At 36.5% G+C, this 19,414-nt stretch overlaps 1 protein-coding gene across 1 annotated transcript; it reads left to right on the forward strand.

The window, feature by feature from the left end:
• Positions 1–3,948: 3,948 nt before the first annotated feature.
• On the forward strand, positions 3,949–14,610 carry LOC130425019 (immunoglobulin-like and fibronectin type III domain-containing protein 1). Its single transcript, XM_056751049.1, has 22 exons — positions 3,949–4,349; positions 4,439–4,561; positions 4,642–4,781; positions 5,258–5,357; positions 5,548–5,589; positions 5,691–5,730; positions 5,848–6,031; positions 6,459–6,572; positions 6,657–6,819; positions 7,165–7,437; positions 8,206–8,685; positions 9,215–9,339; positions 9,471–9,612; positions 9,693–9,986; positions 10,388–10,684; positions 10,793–10,972; positions 11,067–11,195; positions 12,143–12,451; positions 12,580–12,665; positions 12,773–12,965; positions 13,898–14,194; positions 14,273–14,610. The coding sequence occupies exons 1-22, from the start codon at positions 4,301–4,303 to the stop codon at positions 14,608–14,610; spliced, it is 4,098 nt and encodes a 1,365-aa protein (XP_056607027.1). The 5' UTR covers positions 3,949–4,300.
• Positions 14,611–19,414: the final 4,804 nt, after the last annotated feature.

Raw genomic sequence — 19,414 nt, forward strand, 5'->3', positions numbered from 1 at the left:
CCCTTTATGAAGCATTTATACATGTGTTCATTAATGATAATAAGTCATTTACAAATGCATTATGAAGCAGTTATAACTGCATGAATAAAAAGAGGGATGTTAAGGAAATACCTGCCAAATACTGAGCCATTTTTAACTTGCGTGTTATAAATGCTTTGTAAATGTTTTTATTCATTATTTATTTCACTCGAAAGCAGATTCGTTATTATCTTGAAGTTGTTTGCAATAAATGCCGTCAGACTGGACACTTTAGGGTGTTCTGTTGTTTTTCTTATACCTGCTCACTATTTGTTAAAATCCCACATTTTATTCATGCAGTTATAACTGCTTTATAATGCTTTGGTAAAGAACTTATTAATCATTAAAGTACACATTTATAAATGCTTCATAAAGGGCCCCTAGTGTTGCCATTTTAAAATATGGGTCCAAAACCCAACGTTTGAAGTCATATTAGTCTTGCGTGCTTAAAGACAACATTAAGATCTACAGTGTGGAACGTTCTGTCCTCGTTATATTTGGTTTGGTCTTGGTTTTTGAAGGCCATTAAGTTGTCAAAATGGCATAAGTTAGCGTGTAACATCAGTGCAGAGGCCCTGTTGCGCAGTTATGTGCTCATGTGTCACACTTACGACTCACTATATCAACATGAGTTATGACCTCTCCATATCTTATTTTACATATATGAACCATAAAGGCCTAGCCTGAACATACCAGTGTAACCTAAAACTGAAAAGGGTGTTCAGTCCTGGCCAATTAAAGACTTTAGAGAGGTTTGCTTGAGAAAAACGAATTCCCCAAAATTGAAAAGGTTTACAGTATGTATACAATATATATATATATATATATATATATATATATATACACAATCAAGTATAGATATTCAAACCCCAACAGCATTTATAGTCAACACTTCCTATCATTTTACAATAAAAATGACTAAATTTTAAAATATCTTTGTGTGAAATGTTTGTACCTTTTTTCCATATCATTTATTTCTTACGTTTCTACACCGTCATAGAACAAACTTACCTTTCTCCTCGCGTCGTCCAAGAAAGCCGTTCCATCGCCGTCGTCCTTCTCCTTCAGCGTTCCTCCTTTATAAGAAGATAGTTTAGTAGACCTTCTCCGCTGCATTCTCCAGCCTTATTTCATGTGTCAGGGAGGAGTCACACACCCTCATCTTGTCTTTGATGGGTGCTCAAGGGTAAATCTATCCGCCCTAAGGAGCAACAGGACACCTCAAGTTGAACTGCAAAGGTGAAGAGCCGGCGTCAAAGCTGAACAAAGAGTGCGGGGAACGCTTCACAAAGTAAGTTCTTTCCACAGTATTTTACAAGGATTAGATTAGGAACTTCTGACCAATCAGGATCGCTCGTGGATGCTTGTTAACTTAATGGTGGCCTTGGATGGATGCATATGGTTGGATAAGAGATCTGAGTATGGTGTGAATTTTTGCTCGAAATTCATTTTCAATGCAAATGCAAAATTTTGTGCCCAGCCTGTTTGAACTATTAGCAAATTTTGCAAAGACAACATATACTGTAGATGTAAGAGACTTATTTTTGTGGTAAATCCATTTTATCATTTTGTCACATCAAAGTTTAATGGGCATAATGTTTGATTCCACAGAGAAAGTGAAATAGTCCCTATAAGCTGAAAACAGACGTGATGGTGTAAAAATATCTTTCTCATGTTGGTCTCATTCCACTCAAAAGTATTTCCTATTATCATCTTATGACCGCTTGATGCTGCACCATCTGTTGTCTTAAGACGGTTTTACACATCACAGACAGACAACCTATTCGACCATGTAAGTGTGGTGTTAAAATGATTCCCAACATACTGAAGCCCACAGAAAACCTATTTTTTTCAAACGTTATCTTGTTTGCTGTATTAGTCTGAACCCAAGTTTAATTTCAGCCATTTTTGTAAGACGTAGATCTTATAAACTGTTAATCGTCCGTAAAACGATTGGTTTATCATTCCTGAGATTGCTGGGCGATTGTGTATTACTCTGACAAAGATAGTTGACTTTTGATCCCACACTTGATGAAGATGTACATTTTTGTGCCTTCTTTTTAATTATATAAATGTTAAATCATTGCAATTATTAATGTAACATAATCTTTAATTTGACTTAAGCAGTTAATTCAATCAAATCACTGAATCGTAAATAGGAAATGTGTTGTCATCCATAGATTCTTTTTTAATTGTTAACTGCATTGTATTTTATAACACATTATGATACACAATGCACTTCTTTATAGGCATCATAACTATAAAAGGTTATTGATGTTGAAGCGTACGCACACATAACTGTTCATTGTTCTTAATGCCGGTTAAATGTTCTCCAAATATTCCCTAAATCCAGGTCAAGCAGTGGATGGAAGACAGAATTTAACAAAGTCATAAAATGTGACATTTAAGTGTTGGAGCGGTAAGAAGAGCCATGGTGCTATTAGTTGGGGGTTGACAGCTCAGGACACGGGTCCCTTGGGCATATTTATAAATCAATCATATGTCTCTGTTGCTAGGCATGGCTATTTTTCATCTCCGACAAATATGGTTATCCTCGATAAGAACAAGCTGTCTTCAGATAAACTTATCATGATGTACTGCTTACGTGATGACTCCACACCTCATTTATTTCACGCAATTAAAGCGAAGCAGAAGTGACTCGTTTGCATTATTGTTACAGAATATAATAGGAATTCATGGTAGGAATAGTCTAGTGAATTAAGAATCAGATAAAACATGAATTGTATTAATATTAAAATACTATCACTTTTGTTAATAATCTGTGAACACATTTGTGAAAACCCGGTTTATGCTTTTTTGGGGGGTGATTTGTTTGTTGTTGTTATTTTGCATAAAATCATCCTACGTAATGCAAAGAACATTCTGTGAAAATATAACTTTGATGTCTTTGACATGGTTTTGCTCGGTCAATATAAAAGATTGAACAGAATGTTCTTACAATGTTTTTTTTTTTAAATAAAAAAATACATACATGTTAATGCAGTCTTTAAAATCACTTAATTATCATTTAATAAATGAAAAAGTACTCATCAAAATCTATCATTTATAGCAATAAATGCAGACCATTCTTATGTTAATGATGTCTTTGACCCTTCAATCAGATTTTTAGATTATGCCACTTCAACCTGGATTTCACCGCCAGGGTCACGTTTGTGAATAATGTCGACTACAAATGAAGAGTGTAATTCGCAAAAACATTAAGTTTTCTAAAATCATGTTTTTTACCGTGCATTCCAATTTATATCAATCAAACTGCAGTTGGGTTGTTTTGACTAAGTAATAATAACTCAAAACAATACAGCGAATTAAGACAATAAAAACTTAATAACACAATAAAAAATGATTTTTAAATATACATTATGTATTTATTTTTAGGAAATGATTGAGGAAATGAACTTTTTTATTCAAATATAAAAACATACATAAATATAAGTAGTCTTATGAAACTGTGGCAGTCTGCATATGTGCGTCAGAGGTTGTGTTTTGATGGATAGTTTTATGAGCTATGTGACCTATAAGAGACAAAAACGCAGGGCCATTTGAGAACATGCTTTAGCGTTAAAAAGGGAAGTCCTCAATTTACCGTCGCTTTAAATGACTACACAAGAAAACGGCTGAATCTGCTTCATGAGAATTTCAATTTTGCCTTTGAACACCAGACGTGGTCGAAAAACCTATTTTCAGCTGATCACGGGAAAAAGCCAGGCTTGTTTGGCAAAAGACGCTTTTGTCTGAATAAGAGCAATTGTAGTAAAATGACCCCCTTAAAAAACATTCCACGTCTCTTCCTTCTCTGAAAGCCGTCTAATATAAACTTTGAGAGCATCCACAAGGTTTACTCAAAATGTATCAGTGTTACATACTTGCCGAAGATGTACAGCTTAAATCCTAAGGTTGCAGATTGGTGTAAGTGACACTGTTGGCTAGTTTTTTTCCCCCTCTGTGACTGGCCCATGAATTACATCCAAGACAGCTGGAGCCCTCGTGTTTGAGAAAAGCCGACAGAAGCTCGCGGTTTAGCCCACTAAGCTTCCGCCTCGGTGAGCAGACCTGCTTACAGTCAGATATTCATTATTATTTCCCATCACATTCACAGCCAAACACACAAGAAACTCTATAAAGTTGCCCCAGAACTCGAACAAAACAAGCTCGAGTCAACCACAGAAAGTGCAGGCCTAATATTTTATAGTCCACTGAGATGTTGATGCATGTTTTTCGATTGGTTTTATAGGACGGGGTTCTGTAAGTCCAACACGCCGAGATGAAATTCAGAAAGAGTAAAGATGAAGAGCCAACTGCACCTGGGCAAGGTAGATATGCATCCATATTTACTCGAATTACTAACATAACATTTGTGCATGATTTTATATTAATTTTTTTGTCTTACTTTCCTCTGCAGTGGCCATTAAAAAGCGCTCGAAGGTCCCGGGTGTCATGATCACGCAGTTCGTGGAGGAAATCCCTGCCGGAAAAAGTCACCCTGACTTCATCCGCAAACCCATCGCCCTGACGATTCAAGAAGGTAAAGAACAGCAACGTAACCAAACCATCATTGATTCTAATAGACAAAGAATGATGAGCACAGTCGTTTTCTTCTTTCAGGAAAGCTTGCCGTTTTCAAATCCATCATCAATGGAGATCCGACGCCGACTGTCACATGGGCTCGAAACAATGGGGATGTATCTGACCCAGAGAGATATGTTGTGTCCTTTAATCAAGCATCAGGAGAACATCAGTTACAGGTGATTTAACATGTCTAACTTACATAACAGCATTAATACCAATGATTTTCATATCTTATTCTGACATTTTAAAAGAAACGGAATGGATTTAAGTGGAGCTTAGAGTATTACAATCTTATTGGCAGCTAAAAGTTTAATCATATTATAAGTTGTTTTTCAAACGGACACGCATGGGATTTGTAGACTTATGAATGACAGTATTGAGAGTTTTCTGCAGGCATATATTCTTTGTGGACCTACTGCATCTTACATTAGAATAAAAAATAAAAATGCTTTTTAAAAATACAACTTTTCTCTTTCTTTCTTTTCTTTCTTTCTCTCTGGCATGTGATGTAGTAATGTTATATGTTGCCTATGAAAAAAACAAAATTCATACGAACTACCACCTCGTAAAGTAATTAAAAAAGTCTTTGAGATTGTGTTGTAAAAATCACCTTCTTCAAATAATAAAAATAAAGAATGATTGTATTATTTAGATTTCCAATGTTGAGGTTGATCAAGCAGACACCTACAAGTGTTACGCAGAGAATGAGTTTGGACGTGCCGTGGTCACCGTCACACTCAATATCATTGAAGGTAAGAACACTTTTAGTTTTTGTGTGTATGAACTTCTTTAAATGTTATTAGGGACGTTTGCATCCAGTAGATGTAAAAAGCGAATCGTTTCTGATTTCTTGTGAACATGTTTAAAGGGTTTCGTTGCTCGATTTCTTACAAAGAAGATTCTATTCACGTAACAGATGTGACTCAAATTCTTCTCTTTTAGTTGGCTTCAAGAAGAGCAAAGCGATGCAGGAGGGACGACTAGGTGCGTATGAATTCTTTATGAGTCATGATATAAAGAAAAACGCAATCTGTTAAAGGGTGAAGATGAGAAGTGCAACTCTATTTTTTTTACAGAACAACGAGAGAAGGCAGCTGCCGATTTAAAGAAGTCCCTGAGGACTCGGTAAGATCTTTATCAATCCCACCTCTGGTTTGTTGACACGCCAAAGGCATTCGTGTCCATCTCTGAAGTCCCTCAGGAAAGGGTTGTGTACTGTTGTGTATCGCTGTGTTTTCTCAGAGCTGAAACCCAGAAGAAAGAAAGAGCAGATGGAGAAGTTGATGAGAAGTTTTGGGAGCTGTTGTTGAGCGCTGATAAGAAAGATTACGAGCGCATCTGCATTGAATACGGTGTGACGGACTTCCGCGGGATGTTGAGGAAATTGAACGAGAAGAAAAAAGAAATTGAGGAGCAGCGGGCGCAGGTGAATTTTAAAATTAGTACATTTGATTAGATCCAATGCACAATACTGGGTTCACCATACTTAGTAATCTGATATTTTGAACAAAATTTAAAAAATGGAAATGAACTGGAACAATGTTTTTCCACACTAGGGGAATTTATTTATTTATTTATTTAAGTAAATGCGACTTGTCACAGGAATTACTTTTACGGTTTGATTGAACCTTCTGTATAAACAATTTAGAGAACTTCTTGAAGTAGTAAAAAATAAAAATAAAATGTAAAAGTGCATAAAAGCATAAAGTATCAAGTTATAAAGTAATTGTCTATGGAAAGTCTTCAGATTGTGACCGGTCAAATAATCCAAACATGTTCTGTTTAGGAAGTGTCTGTAAATCGTGGTGTGGTACTGTTTGAAAAGTTCATATTTTTAACTTTTCCTTTGACAGTTCGTTGAACACCTGAGCAATCTGAAACACATCGAAGTTAAGACACCAGGATGTGCCGAGTTTGAATTCGAGATGGACCTCAAGGACCCTCATGCCCGAATCTTCCTCTTTAAGGTTAAACGTGACGTCTATTTTTATACTAAAAATGAGAACATAAGGCTGTGCGAAGAAATTTTACTTTCTGGTTTTGTGTCGCAGGATGGTGTTATGGTTCCATTCAACACCGACACAGATGAGAAACATTTTCTGCGTCAGGTAGGCCGAAAGTTCATCTTCAGTGTTAATGGTCTAAGTGCAGAAGACGCTGGAATGTACCAAGTCGATGTCGAGGGGGTCAATGTTTTTTCAACTGACTTCAAAAGTGAGTTTTAACTGTTTATTAAGACAAAGTATATACATACAGCTGTTACATTAAATGGTTTGTATTTGATGATTGTTTTACATTAATAACCAAAATGTTCTGCTTTTAAATCTTTTTTGCAATGTTATTTTATTTTACATATATAAACTATTAATTCAATTCAATTTTATTTTATTTTAGTATCAATTGAATTGAATTGAATTGAATTGAACTAATTTTGTTTCGTTTCATTTCATTTCAATATACTTTACTTTACTTAATTTAAATACAAATCAGTTATTGAGCAATGCTGGGAAAACAAACTAAAGTCTTTGTGTTATTTTAATTTACGAATGTTCTTTACAGTTCCACCTGTTGACTTCTTGGTAAAGATTCAGGAGGTGAAGGCCATCGAAAGAGAGGATGCTGTTTTTGAGTGCGTCTTATCTGCTCCGCTCCCAAAGATCACTTGGATGGGAAAGAGCACCCCATTGGTTCAGGGTGAAAAGTATGACATCAGTGTATCTGAAGACATGCTGATCCACAGACTGGTGGTGATGGACTGCATGCAGGTGGATAAAGGCATCTACGCAGCTGTGGCAGGAATAAAGTCCTGTAATGCCTGGCTTATAGTGGAACGTAAGGCCAAGTCAGATTCATGACACACGTTACATTCTCTCGGATTCAGTCGTGAAGATCCTCGTGTAAACAACATACGTTTTTATTGATTGAAGTATGAGCGGATTTTATTAATTTAGTCACATCGCATGGGAAAGAAAAATGACCGATGAGATCTCTTTGTAATGATGAGATCAATGAGATAAAATGGAGCACAAATGGAAACTTTTGTTTGAGTCTCATCTGCGTCTCAGATGTTTCTTCAGAGAAAAAGAGTCTGAAATCTCACAAATGTCTTCCCAAGAGATCTCAACAATGTGTCAAACCGAGCTCAGATTTGTCAAGTCTGCATTCAAAAGTCAATATTATTGAACATCTCAATATGTACTTAAACATTTCTCATCAAATTTACACAAATCCAGATGATTTTACTTCTGTAATCTACTTTAATTTAAGTAAGCATTTTCAGGATATTGAAATGAAACAGAAGTGTGAACTCTATTGAATATCCTGATCAACCATGTTATATACTGTATGTTGTTACCATAACCACATAATACTCAAATATCTAAACTGAATTTCTGAAATAGCCAAATTGTCCGTTTCTATAAAATAACACCAATTATTTAAGATGCGTCCAAATAAAAACGCTGCAAAGACGAAAATTGATTTCTCGCACTGTTCGCAATTTCCATTTCCGTCCACAGAGTCTGTGCCTTTTTACATATTCATTTTCCATTCACTGACCGGAATATTAACATCTCTTATGTTGTACTGCCCTCGCAACAGCTGACCCTGATCCCAACAACAGAGGCAAGAAATCGGCACGCAAAACCACCATGGCGGGAGGGGGAGGCGCAGATGTGCTGAAGATAGCCGCCGAACAGCAGGAGAAACTTCAGAAGGAGCGAGAAGAAAGAATGGAACAAATAAAAGAGTTTCAGCAAGCCAAAGCCATCGAGACAGAAGTGAAGGAGGAGGAGGAAGTTCCTGCAGGTTCTCCTGAGGTTCATGAGGGTTCAACGAGGGATAAACCCAAACCAAAACCCAAGCCTAAGCCAGAAAAAAAGCTAGACTCTAAAGGCGTAGCTGAACCTGAACCTGAATCTGAAACGGAGCCGGAGCCGGAGCCTGAGACAAAAGTGCAGAAGAAAGAAGAACATGTTAAGTCTTCAGAACAAGTCCAACCACATCCAGAGGAAGAGTCGACTGTTGAAGAGCCGAAGAAGAGAGTTAGGACCGGACCCTTGGTTCCAGACACAGTAATTGGTAAGACTGGTTTACAGTTTATGACACTTAAATATAAACCAATGTGTGTTCCCACACTCTTAAAGGGATAGTTCACATATAAATGAAAATTCTTGCATCATTAACTCATCCTTATGTCATTCCAAACCTGTAGGACTTTCCTTCTTCTGCAGAACTCAAACGAAGATATTTAAAAGAATATTGGTTTCCAAACAACATTAAACCCCATTGACTTCCTTTGTATGGACACAAAACTACATAGACATTTCTCTAAATATCTTATTTTGTGTTCCACAAAAAAGTGTTTCCCTTACAGGTTTTGAACCACATGAGGGTGAAGAAATGATGAACAACCCAAAAATTTTTTAAGTACATTTGCTGTTTACAATTCATACATTTTCTACAGTCACCTTTTCAACACTCACGACAACTGAAAGCCATCGATCGAGTGATCAATAGTAATTTGTTGCACCACATCTGGTCAATGCGGCATTAATTCTTACATAGAAACAGCAACATTTGAACTGTTGTCAATGCACGTGTTGTTCAGATCCGGGGGTTCACTTCACCAGCGGTCTGTCAGATGTTCGTGCCATCATCGGTCAATCAGCTGTGATGGAGTGTAAACTGAGCCGTGAGGACTGCGATGGGGCTTGGTATAAAGATGGAAAAGATGTAAGCGTTACATCAGCCACACTTCTACTATGATGTTATACTAACACCAAAATAAAATATTAAAGCATTTTATTTAGACGTGGTCTGTAGAAGGAATACAGTACATTGTTCTTGTTGAATTTTCTGTGTAGATAACAGATACAGATGATTTGAAAATCATCAAAGACGGGCTCGTGCGGAAACTAATCCTCACTAACTGCAAAGAAGACGACAGTGGAAAGTATCGATTTGAAGCAGATGGACGTAAAACTGAAGCGATATTGATCGTGGAAGGTAATCATTTTTTTATAATAATAATAATCGGGTCAAACGTATACAGTATGAGATCATCTTTACTATTTATGGTGTTTCAGACCCGCCAAGGGTGAACCAAGATGACCTGGCCAAGTTCTCTGAGCCTGTGATCATCAAAGCCAATCAAAACGCCACTTTCAAACTGGAGTTTATCGGTCGTGAGCCAATAAAAGTGCAGTGGTATACTGAGGGGGAGGAGCTAACCGAGGACAATCACGTCCGGATCGAAAAGTCGTCCAGTCACAGTCGCCTTCTGCTGGTGAAGTGTCAGCGCAAAGACAGCGGCGAAATAAAGCTGAAACTCAAGAACGAGTTTGGAACTATTGAAGCTCTTACCAAGCTTATCGTTCTGGGTTGGTATACGAGGTTTCATTCAATACTTATAGAAATATTGTTTAAAAAATGTTGTTGAAAAAAAAATCTGTGCTAAAAACTGACACTGTAAAAAAATACTGTAAAAGAACAGAATTTTTCGGCAGCTGGGGCGCCAGAAATACACAGTTATTTTTCTTGTAAATTTGATGTTTATGACCGTATTTTAAAAAACAGTAGAAACCGGTAAAATTACATTTTTGGTTGTTTTTTGCATTATACATGAAAAATTGCAAAAATTGGTTCTCCAAATCACAGCGGAAAGCTTATATTAAAGATTTAGAAGTTGAGTTGTGCTATTTTACAGATGGTGAAAGAGAGGTTAAAGTATATTCTGTATGCAACGTCAGTCACTTTGGATAATGCAAATGTTGTAATGCAGATAAACCCACCAACCCAATGGGGCCTATTGAAGTATTAGAAGCTTCATCCTCCTGTGTGGAGTTCAAGTGGAGATCCCCGAAAGACGACGGAGGTTCTCCTATACTAAACTACAACTTGGATCGTAACCAGATCGGGCGGAACACCTGGATGAAGCTTGGAAACATCCCTCCCGAGGCCCATTACAAGGATAACGATGTGGACCACGGAAGGAAATACTGTTATCGCATCAGAGCCATAACTGCAGAGGGCTCCAGTGGTGTTTTTGAGACAGATGACATCCAGGCGGGTACCAAGGGTGAGTCCAATCTGTTTTGTAGCTCAATGGGTAAAGCAATTCATTGACAGAGCCAAGGTCATGGGTTCGAATCCATTATTTTACATTTAAATGAGAATTTCATTACAGCGTATCCTGGACCCCCCTCTTCACCCAAGGTGGTCAACGCCTTCAAGGACCACATCACTTTGTCATGGACTCCTCCCACCAACACCGGCGGAACAAACATTGTTGGCTACAACATGGAGAAACGCAAAAGAGGAAGCAACTTGTGGGGTCAAGTGAATGCACCTGAGGAACCGATCAAAGGTGGTTTGACTTTGAAGTTCTTCTGGTGTTTTTTGGGGGTGATGTTCTGTTTTCTGAATCATAACTCATTTGTATGTCATCATTGGTCTTCAAGGTAAACAGTATGAGGTGAAGGATGTGGTTGAAGGAATGGAATATGAATTCCGTGTGTCTGCCATCAACTTCTCTGGTGCTGGAGAACCAAGCGCACCATCTGAATTTGTGATAGCCAGAGATCCTAAAAGTATGTCACCTACACTCACATCATAAACAATGCAATGCATGTCAAAATCATTTGCGGTCTGCTAGGATTATATGCACAAAAAGCGCAACCATGGGCAGAAATAATCGTATAGGAGATCATTATAAATAGAACGATTTAACAAGGAGACATCTTTTCTAAATAGATTATGTGAGGTTCTTAAATGTATTCAACTTGGTTGCCAACATTTTTGAAAATTGTTAAATATTCACTATTATTAAATATAGTACTACATATTAAACATTCACTATTATTAAATATTATACATCACTATATTATTAAACATTCACTATTATTAAATATATTACTATATTATTAAAAATTCACTCTATTATTAAATAAAGTAATATATTATTAAACATTCACTATAATTAAATGTAGTACTATATTATTAAACATTCACTATAATTAAATATAGTCCTATATTATTATACATTCAATATTATTAAATATTATACATCACTATATTATTAAATATCCACTATTATTAAATATTATACACCACTTTATTATTAAATATAGTACTATATTATGAAACATTCACAATATTATTAATTATAGTACTATATTATTAAACATTCACTATAATTAAATATAGTACTATATTATTAAACATTCACAATTAATAAATATTACACATCACTATATTATTACATATCCACTATTATTAATATTCACCGGTTTTCTAGAAAAAAAAAATATATATTAAAATAGAAAGTTGGTTGACCATCAAGTTATAAAAACTAAAGTGTAATTTATTTTAAATTTCAATACGTTTATAAAAAATATAGATATACGCTTAAAAAACATGATTTTTTATATTTTTTAAAATATTTTAAATCTTTTTTTTTTTAAATATAAAAAAATGTAATGGATGTAGATTCAAATGAGCTTCACCAACTGAACCACGTGCACTTTTGTGATTTCAGAACCCCCCGGAAAAGTCACAGATCTAAAAGTGACGGGTTCCTCCCATACCTCGTTGAATTTGACCTGGACTAAACCAGAGGAAGAAGAGGGGGTCCAGGATGAAGCTAAGGGTTACTTTGTAGAATTAAGACCAGCTGAGAACACAGAATGGAGTCGCTGCAACTCCAATGCTCTCATTTCAAATTCATATACAATCCTTGGCCTTAAATCTATGGCCATGTATTGGGTACGAGTGGTTGCGACCAATGAAGGAGGAGATGGAGAACCACGTGATCTGGACAACTACATCATTGCCATGCCGCCACCTGGTACTCCATATAAATATTGTGTTAAAAAAATGTTTATGTAACTAGCAAACTCAAATGCCTGAGTTGTAGGCTGCTTTTCCCATTCATTTAATTGCTAATTCTGATTGACATAGTATTTTATTTCTCAGTGAGGCCAAAATTCACGGATCGAAAAATGAAGAGCCTCATGGTTGTGAGAGCTGAAAATTCTGCCCGGATCAACATTAACTTTGAGGTACCACAGTGCCTATACATCTGTTTTTATTACTCAATAGTCCTTATCCTCACCTCGCCGGCCTTATCTACAGAATTTAATATCACAACAATAACTCTCACTGGCAGGCATCCCCCATGCCAACTATAATCTGGCTGAAAGATGGCACGCCCGTGTCCAAACGTGTGACCGTAAGCAACACGGATGGGCTGTCCCAGCTCCTCATCCTATCTGCAGACCGCTCGGATACGGGCATCTACACCATCATTGTCAAGAACATCGTGGGTCAGGAGACCTTCAGCAGTGAGATCAGAGTTACAGGTGAGATAACAGATCAGAATATAGTTTGCTCGCTGTTTTGTGTTCCTGGAAAGACATTATTAGTGTCAACCAATCAGATTTGATTAAATACCAATTTGAAGATGTTTTAGATATCATAATGGATTTAAATATTTATAAAATGTAGTTTTTGTATATAAAATCATATAGAACCAACTCTATAAAATAATCAGAGGACCAGGGCCTCGACAAACTTCAAGTAGGGCCACAAGCTGACTTTAAATACAAATAAACATTATATAAGTTTAAATACTCCAAAGGTCAAGATATTTCTTTATATTGTGTTTTATTAAAAAGAAAAGTTTATAAAAATATAGATTTTCTAGTTATGCCAAGCAAGTAGAAGCAGTTATTTTATTTTTCAAATTGTAGTTTCATTAATACTTTATTATTAATTGAACTATTATTAATAATAAATTGTTTCATATTTGTATTAATATTAATATCATTTTTTAACTTTTACTTTCCTTGATAGTTTTAATTTAATTTTGAGCAATATTGTTGTGTTTTTATTTTTATTTTAAAACTTTTTCCAAATGTTTTTTAGATGTGATCTTTTTTATTTTAGTTTTGTATTCATTTTCTTTGATTACCATTAAGTTATTTTAGTGCCTCAAACTTATTTCAGGTAACATGTCTATGCAAAGAAATATCAACCAAAAAAATCCTTTCATAATTATAATTTGTCAAATAATATTTAGGCCTATATTATATTTGATCTCAATAACCAGAAATATTACTGATCCTTTTTTTTCTGGACAATATTGAAAATGATAGTATTCAGTTTTTTATGAAGAGTTGAAGAGTTGAGAGATACCCAGAGGTTCTCCAAAGGGTTCCTCCAGTGTAGTAATAGGGGTATTGTTCCATTAATTACTAATCTAATACTGAGGGACACTTTGTATCGTTTACAGATGATCCCAAGCCACCTGGTCCAGTTGAGCTGGATGAAAATGTGCCCGGCACCTTGACAGTGTCCTGGACCGCCTCATCTGATGAGAAACGTGATGATCACCTTCATTACATGGTGATGAAACGAGACTCGGTCAAAGGCACCTGGCACGTGGTGGCAGACCACTTGTTCAACAACAACTTCACAGCAGTTAACATCATGCCAGGAAGAGAATACAAGTTCCGCGTGTACGCCAAAAACGACATCGGCATTTCTGAACCATCCGAATCCCAAACATGGGGCATCGTGAGGAGAAAAGGTGAGTCCCGTTGGTGCTTCTGTTATCTTTTATCCGAATAATAAATCTTTTTATTGTATGTGTTTTTTTATCCTGCAGAAAAGTTCATCCTGAACCTCGCCCCATCCAAAACCTGCAGCTTTGAATCCGCGCCCGTGTTCACGGTTCCACTGAAGAAGCACGCCAGCCCGGAACAATACGATTGTTACATGAGCTGCGCGGTGAAGGCCAACCCGACCCCACGAGTCACCTGGTACCGCAACAACATCAGCATCAACGCAAACTCCAATTATTACATCACCAACACCTGCGGGGTCTGCTCCATGCTCATCTTAAGAGTCGGTCCCAAAGATAACGGAGAGTACAAAGTCGTAGCGGAAAATGAATCGGGCCGGGCCGAGTCCACCACACAGCTGACTATCTTCGGTTCGTATTAAAAATGCCTTTGTGAATTTTGTGAAAGCGTGTCAGTTTGAGTCTTACATTTAAGTCTTGTTGAAAAGTAATAATTTCATTTCTATTTCTCTTTTCCAGAGTGATTTTTCTGTGTTCATGTGACTCATCTTTCATTTGAAATTTCCGACAACCTCAAGCGAGCTGTGAGAGTTTATACAGCGTTTTTGGGGAATTGATACAGTATGTAAATGTCATTTTTCGTCAGGCCAATGTGAGATAATTTAATGAAATAAACACCATTTGTTGCCTCAAACTTACCGTATAAAGACTTAAATTTCTTGTCAATGGTGAATGATCTCTGAAAGAACGTTACCCTGTTGTGTTTCATGTGTCCCCTTCTGTGACAAATATTACAAACACTTAAAAGTGAAAACATTGCTCTTAATAGCCAGTAAATCTGCGTACAAATGTCAGTGTCGTGCACTGACATTCTTGTAAATATCTGAGGTTGCCCATAAACCACCGTCGCAAATAAATCCCTCCTTTCAAACGGTGAAGAACGCTGAAATGTACCCCCAAGGTAAAAACATGTTTTAAATGATTGCGCAATATGTCACCCCGAGGTGTTCTCAAATAAATGTCACCAAAATGTACAAATAAATGAATGAATATGAAAATCATAAAGGTGTTTTATTTTTCATAGAAGCCACTGGCTCTTGGTTTACAGCTTCCATTATTAACTTTGCTCAGCGGGGACGTGAATGCGGGTCGGTCGTAAACTAAGAGAATGTGTGAAGCTGCTGGCGGACGTCTGACTTCACATGTACTGGGGGACGACAGAGAGGGTCAAGTTTAAAATGGACAGCTGTTAGGAGTCTGAGACGGGAACATACAGTAGAGTGACAGAAAACAAAAAGATAAAAAAAGATAAATTATAGAGATAAAGTGATATTGAATAAAGTATTATTGTCACTTGAAAACAAAATGTTTAATGCTAAATGTGTTCAAAGATATTGAAGCATTCAGTTTATCCATGCCTGACTTCAGCATACATGTCGACCAAAGCATTACCCCCTTGCCCCCCCCCCACTCCACACGCAGAGTATGTACACATTAAACTTTTATTGAAAACAAACACAAATCTTTAAACAGTTTGCAGGACAAACAAACCTCATGTGGTGTCAGACTGTCACATGGTATGTATTGGGATAAATTAAACACCGGGTTACAGAGATGAGTGAACCAGACAGTTGAGTAATAAAGATGAATGAAGGTAAGCTTTATCCAGACGTTTCCATCTGTTTGTCTGCTTAGATACAGGATTTGTTTTGATCACCCTGATGTGAACACAGCCTAAGTGACCTGTTATTAACACTACAATCTGCAACGTTTGCCTCTCTATCGCCCTCTCTGTTTGAAACACAGTATTGCAGGTAACTGTATGCACAAGTGGGTTAAAGTCAGCATGAAACGGAAGTAGCGATTGGCTTTTTTTCCATATCGCAACATATACCTGAGTGAAACGACTTCTGAAATGAGAGAAATGTTTATGTTCACATACACAGATGTACATTTTCTGGAAGACAACCCAGTTTTACTTCCTCTAAAAACGAAATGGAACTTTATGTTGATTCAATTAGATTTTGCTTTGAAACAAAAGGCGCTGAAAACTTAAACACTTTGTGATTTCTTTCATATCTTTTGTAAACTCCCCCTAGCGTTTGTTTATGTCTATGTTTTGATACTATAATACTGTCAATAAAACATAAAATCGTAGATCATTTTTTATTTCATGCCGACTTTAAAGTTAAATGTTGTCAGACTGACATTTCTTGTGAAATTGAAACAGACAGCTCAACTTATAAATAACTTTTGTTAATAATTATTAATACTGATTTTGATGCACTTGCTTAATAACTGTTTTTTATTTGTTATTAACCAAAACAGCCCTTGATTCACAAGGTACAACATTAAAATGCATCAATTTCACACTGGAATCTTAATGTAATCAAATAATGTGTATGTTCAAAAGCATAAATATTTAAAGTGTACGAACATTTCCTAAATTATTGTTCTTATGAAACAAACGTATAATTATCAAAGCAGTGGGCTCTATGATGGCAAGTATAGATACGATGTCCTAAAATCTGAGCCTGGATGAGATCATGTAATTTGGTATCCATGGCAACAGAGGGTTAATTACTTCCCTAAAGGGGACAAATATGAAATGGAACCTTGTCACTTTTATGGATCTACTTTCATGCATATGACAATCACATATGGTAGTTGCCAGAAGTGATGTCTGGAGGGAATAGTAGCAAAATATTTGTTTTTAATGCCTCATCGGATTTAATTAAACCATCAAAATATGAGTTGTATAGTACAAATGGAGAAACGCCAAACTTGGTTAAGGGATTTATTTGACAGAGGCAAACTAAAGCATGGCAGAGGATATGGGTTTATTCTGTTCTCCTGTGTCTTGACTCAACTAGTTTTGCTCATGTGTGAAGCCGAGCTCCAGTTTACACCATAAGCACAACAGTCACAGAACTTAACTTAACATATCCGAATAAAGGAGCCGGACATCACAAATCAGTCATTACATTTCAATACCTCTGTTTTGTCAGTTTGTGAGATTGTGGGGTTTCCATTAGAGGACGAGCATCTGAAATTTTTTCCTAAATGTATTACTGAGAAAGATTCAACATCGATGTCAAAGACTAGATCCTCATTGTGCAAAAGACTAATCGAGCAGCCATCAAAGAGAGGTCAACTGTAATTTGCATAATTGGTGTCACATTGTTCTTGACGGTGTTCATAGCTGCCACAGATAGAATGCAGCTTGTGCTTCTGAAAGAGCTGAAGGAGACAGTTGCGTTGTTTAAACACTATTTCACATTTAGGAAAACAATTCAGCCTCATATTCATTGAATATCTGTATTTCTCACAATTTACATTTATCATATTCATGTGTTCTTCTTTGGTCCTTTGGTCAAAAAATGTTTTTAAAGGGATAGTTCACCCAAAAATGATGTTATTCCAAACCTGTTCGACTTTCGTTCTTCTGCAGAAGACAAAAAGAAGATATTTTAAGGACGGTTGATAACCAAACAACCAGTTAAACAATTAAACCCCATGGATTTCCATTGTATGTCTAAAAACCACATTTCTCAAAATATCTTCTTTTCTTGTTCCACAAAACAAAGAGTCACATCACGATTTTGAATGACGTGAGGATGCATAAATAGTTTTAAATATTAATAATAAAAAGGTTTTATTTTTGGGTGTATTGTCACTTTAAGAGCTTCAGTCTGACCCTCCAATGCTGTATTTAAACTTCTATTTCTCAGGTTGTTTCTGTATTCTCGTGTTACTGCCGCATGCTGCTCCACATACAGATGTGTAAAAAATGTCTTATCATGCTGCGTAAGACTCGGCTTTGGCCTCTGAGGCGTCCTTTATCAAAAGTGATGTTCTTGCCCCGCTGATGGCGGTCAGAATATATTGGCGTTCCTGCGCGGGACCTTAAAAACATTTGCTTTTGCTTCAAGCTCGTGGTAAGAATCAAATAAATTCTGTTCCACTGCAGGGAAGCTTCAACCTAATCCTTCTTGTCCTTACGTGAACCCGACGCTCGGCATCTTAAATTCGGCTCAATGAAATTAATATATGGGATTTGCTGCAGTGATTGATACGCTATACCTAAATGTAAACTGTAATCTACTCTGTGGAAACTTTACATCCCCAGATTTGATTTATGACAGGTACTTACAGAGAAACTTATAGCTCTTCTGCCTTCCCATGAAATTATAAAATGAACCTTTTGGATGTCAGCCATTAGAATTGCCAGCACGGATCTGCGGAGACTTCAACGTTGAAGATGAAAACAAACTTGCAACCTTGAGAAACATGGAATGACCCAGCTCTTATGCAAAGGCCGCTGAGATTTTATACAGGTTTCAGACTATTATAGTCTTTGGGAAACCCACAGTATTTGGCTTCCATTTAGAAAGTGGATGAAAACCTGCAGGTTAACATTTTCATTTTAATCCCTGACTCATTCTCGACACCGTTGAGTCATTCTTTAATGTTACACATGCACATGTTCGGTTTAGGTTATAAATATTCCATGAAACAGCTGAGCGCAGCAGACTAGCGTTACAAGTTCATCTGAACATCTGCGGTGAGTTATGTAACCCGTCATGACGCAAGCCGCTGTAATACTACTATGCTTATGATTTAGGAATGAGCCAAGAACACAGAATCTTTATTAATGTACCGCATAAAGTACTAAATGTACTACATTACATTACTAACTAGCTGAACTCTTAACTAGTGGCAAATTACTTCTCATAGTAATCCAGATGTGCCCAAAGGTATAGTTCAGCTGAATATGAGAAATTTCTCCTCTCCTATGACTGGTTCTTCCTCTAAACACACTTGGGCCTGGTTTCACAGACAATGCTTAAGGCTAATCCCAGACTAAAACGAATGTTTGACCTGTCTTAAATGAATATAACTCCCCCTGAAATATCTTCAAATATATCAGTGCCATCATTTTATCTCAAGATGCACACCAGTAATGTGTTTGATAAAAGCGACATAAATATCTTAATGGATTTGACCGGTGTGTATATATATATTTTTTTCATTTAATCAGAATTTTGAGATGTATTTTGGGCATTTCAGTCAGGTGTCTGTTGAATTACAACAAAATCAAACCTCAGTAGTGACATGAGCGAAAGACTGACAGTTTGACAAGACATGTGAAAATTTGGATAATAATCCAGATTATCACATAAAAAAATTCATTTTCTGCCAATAAATTTAGAAACAATATTTTTA

This window comes from Triplophysa dalaica, chromosome 6 (assembly GCF_015846415.1).
Source record: "Triplophysa dalaica isolate WHDGS20190420 chromosome 6, ASM1584641v1, whole genome shotgun sequence".
NCBI lineage: Eukaryota > Metazoa > Chordata > Actinopteri > Cypriniformes > Nemacheilidae > Triplophysa > Triplophysa dalaica.

Excerpts from the sequence above, each read along its gene's own strand:
- LOC130425019 (XM_056751049.1), top strand. The coding sequence starts at position 4,301 with ATGAAATTCAGAAAGAGTAAAGATGAAGAGCCAACTGCACCTGGGCAA. Across the intron at positions 4,562-4,641 it reads CGCCCTGACGATTCAAGAAG|GAAAGCTTGCCGTTTTCAAA; the intron begins GTAAAGAACAGC and ends TTCTTCTTTCAG. Across the intron at positions 6,573-6,656 it reads CCCGAATCTTCCTCTTTAAG|GATGGTGTTATGGTTCCATT; the intron begins GTTAAACGTGAC and ends TTTGTGTCGCAG.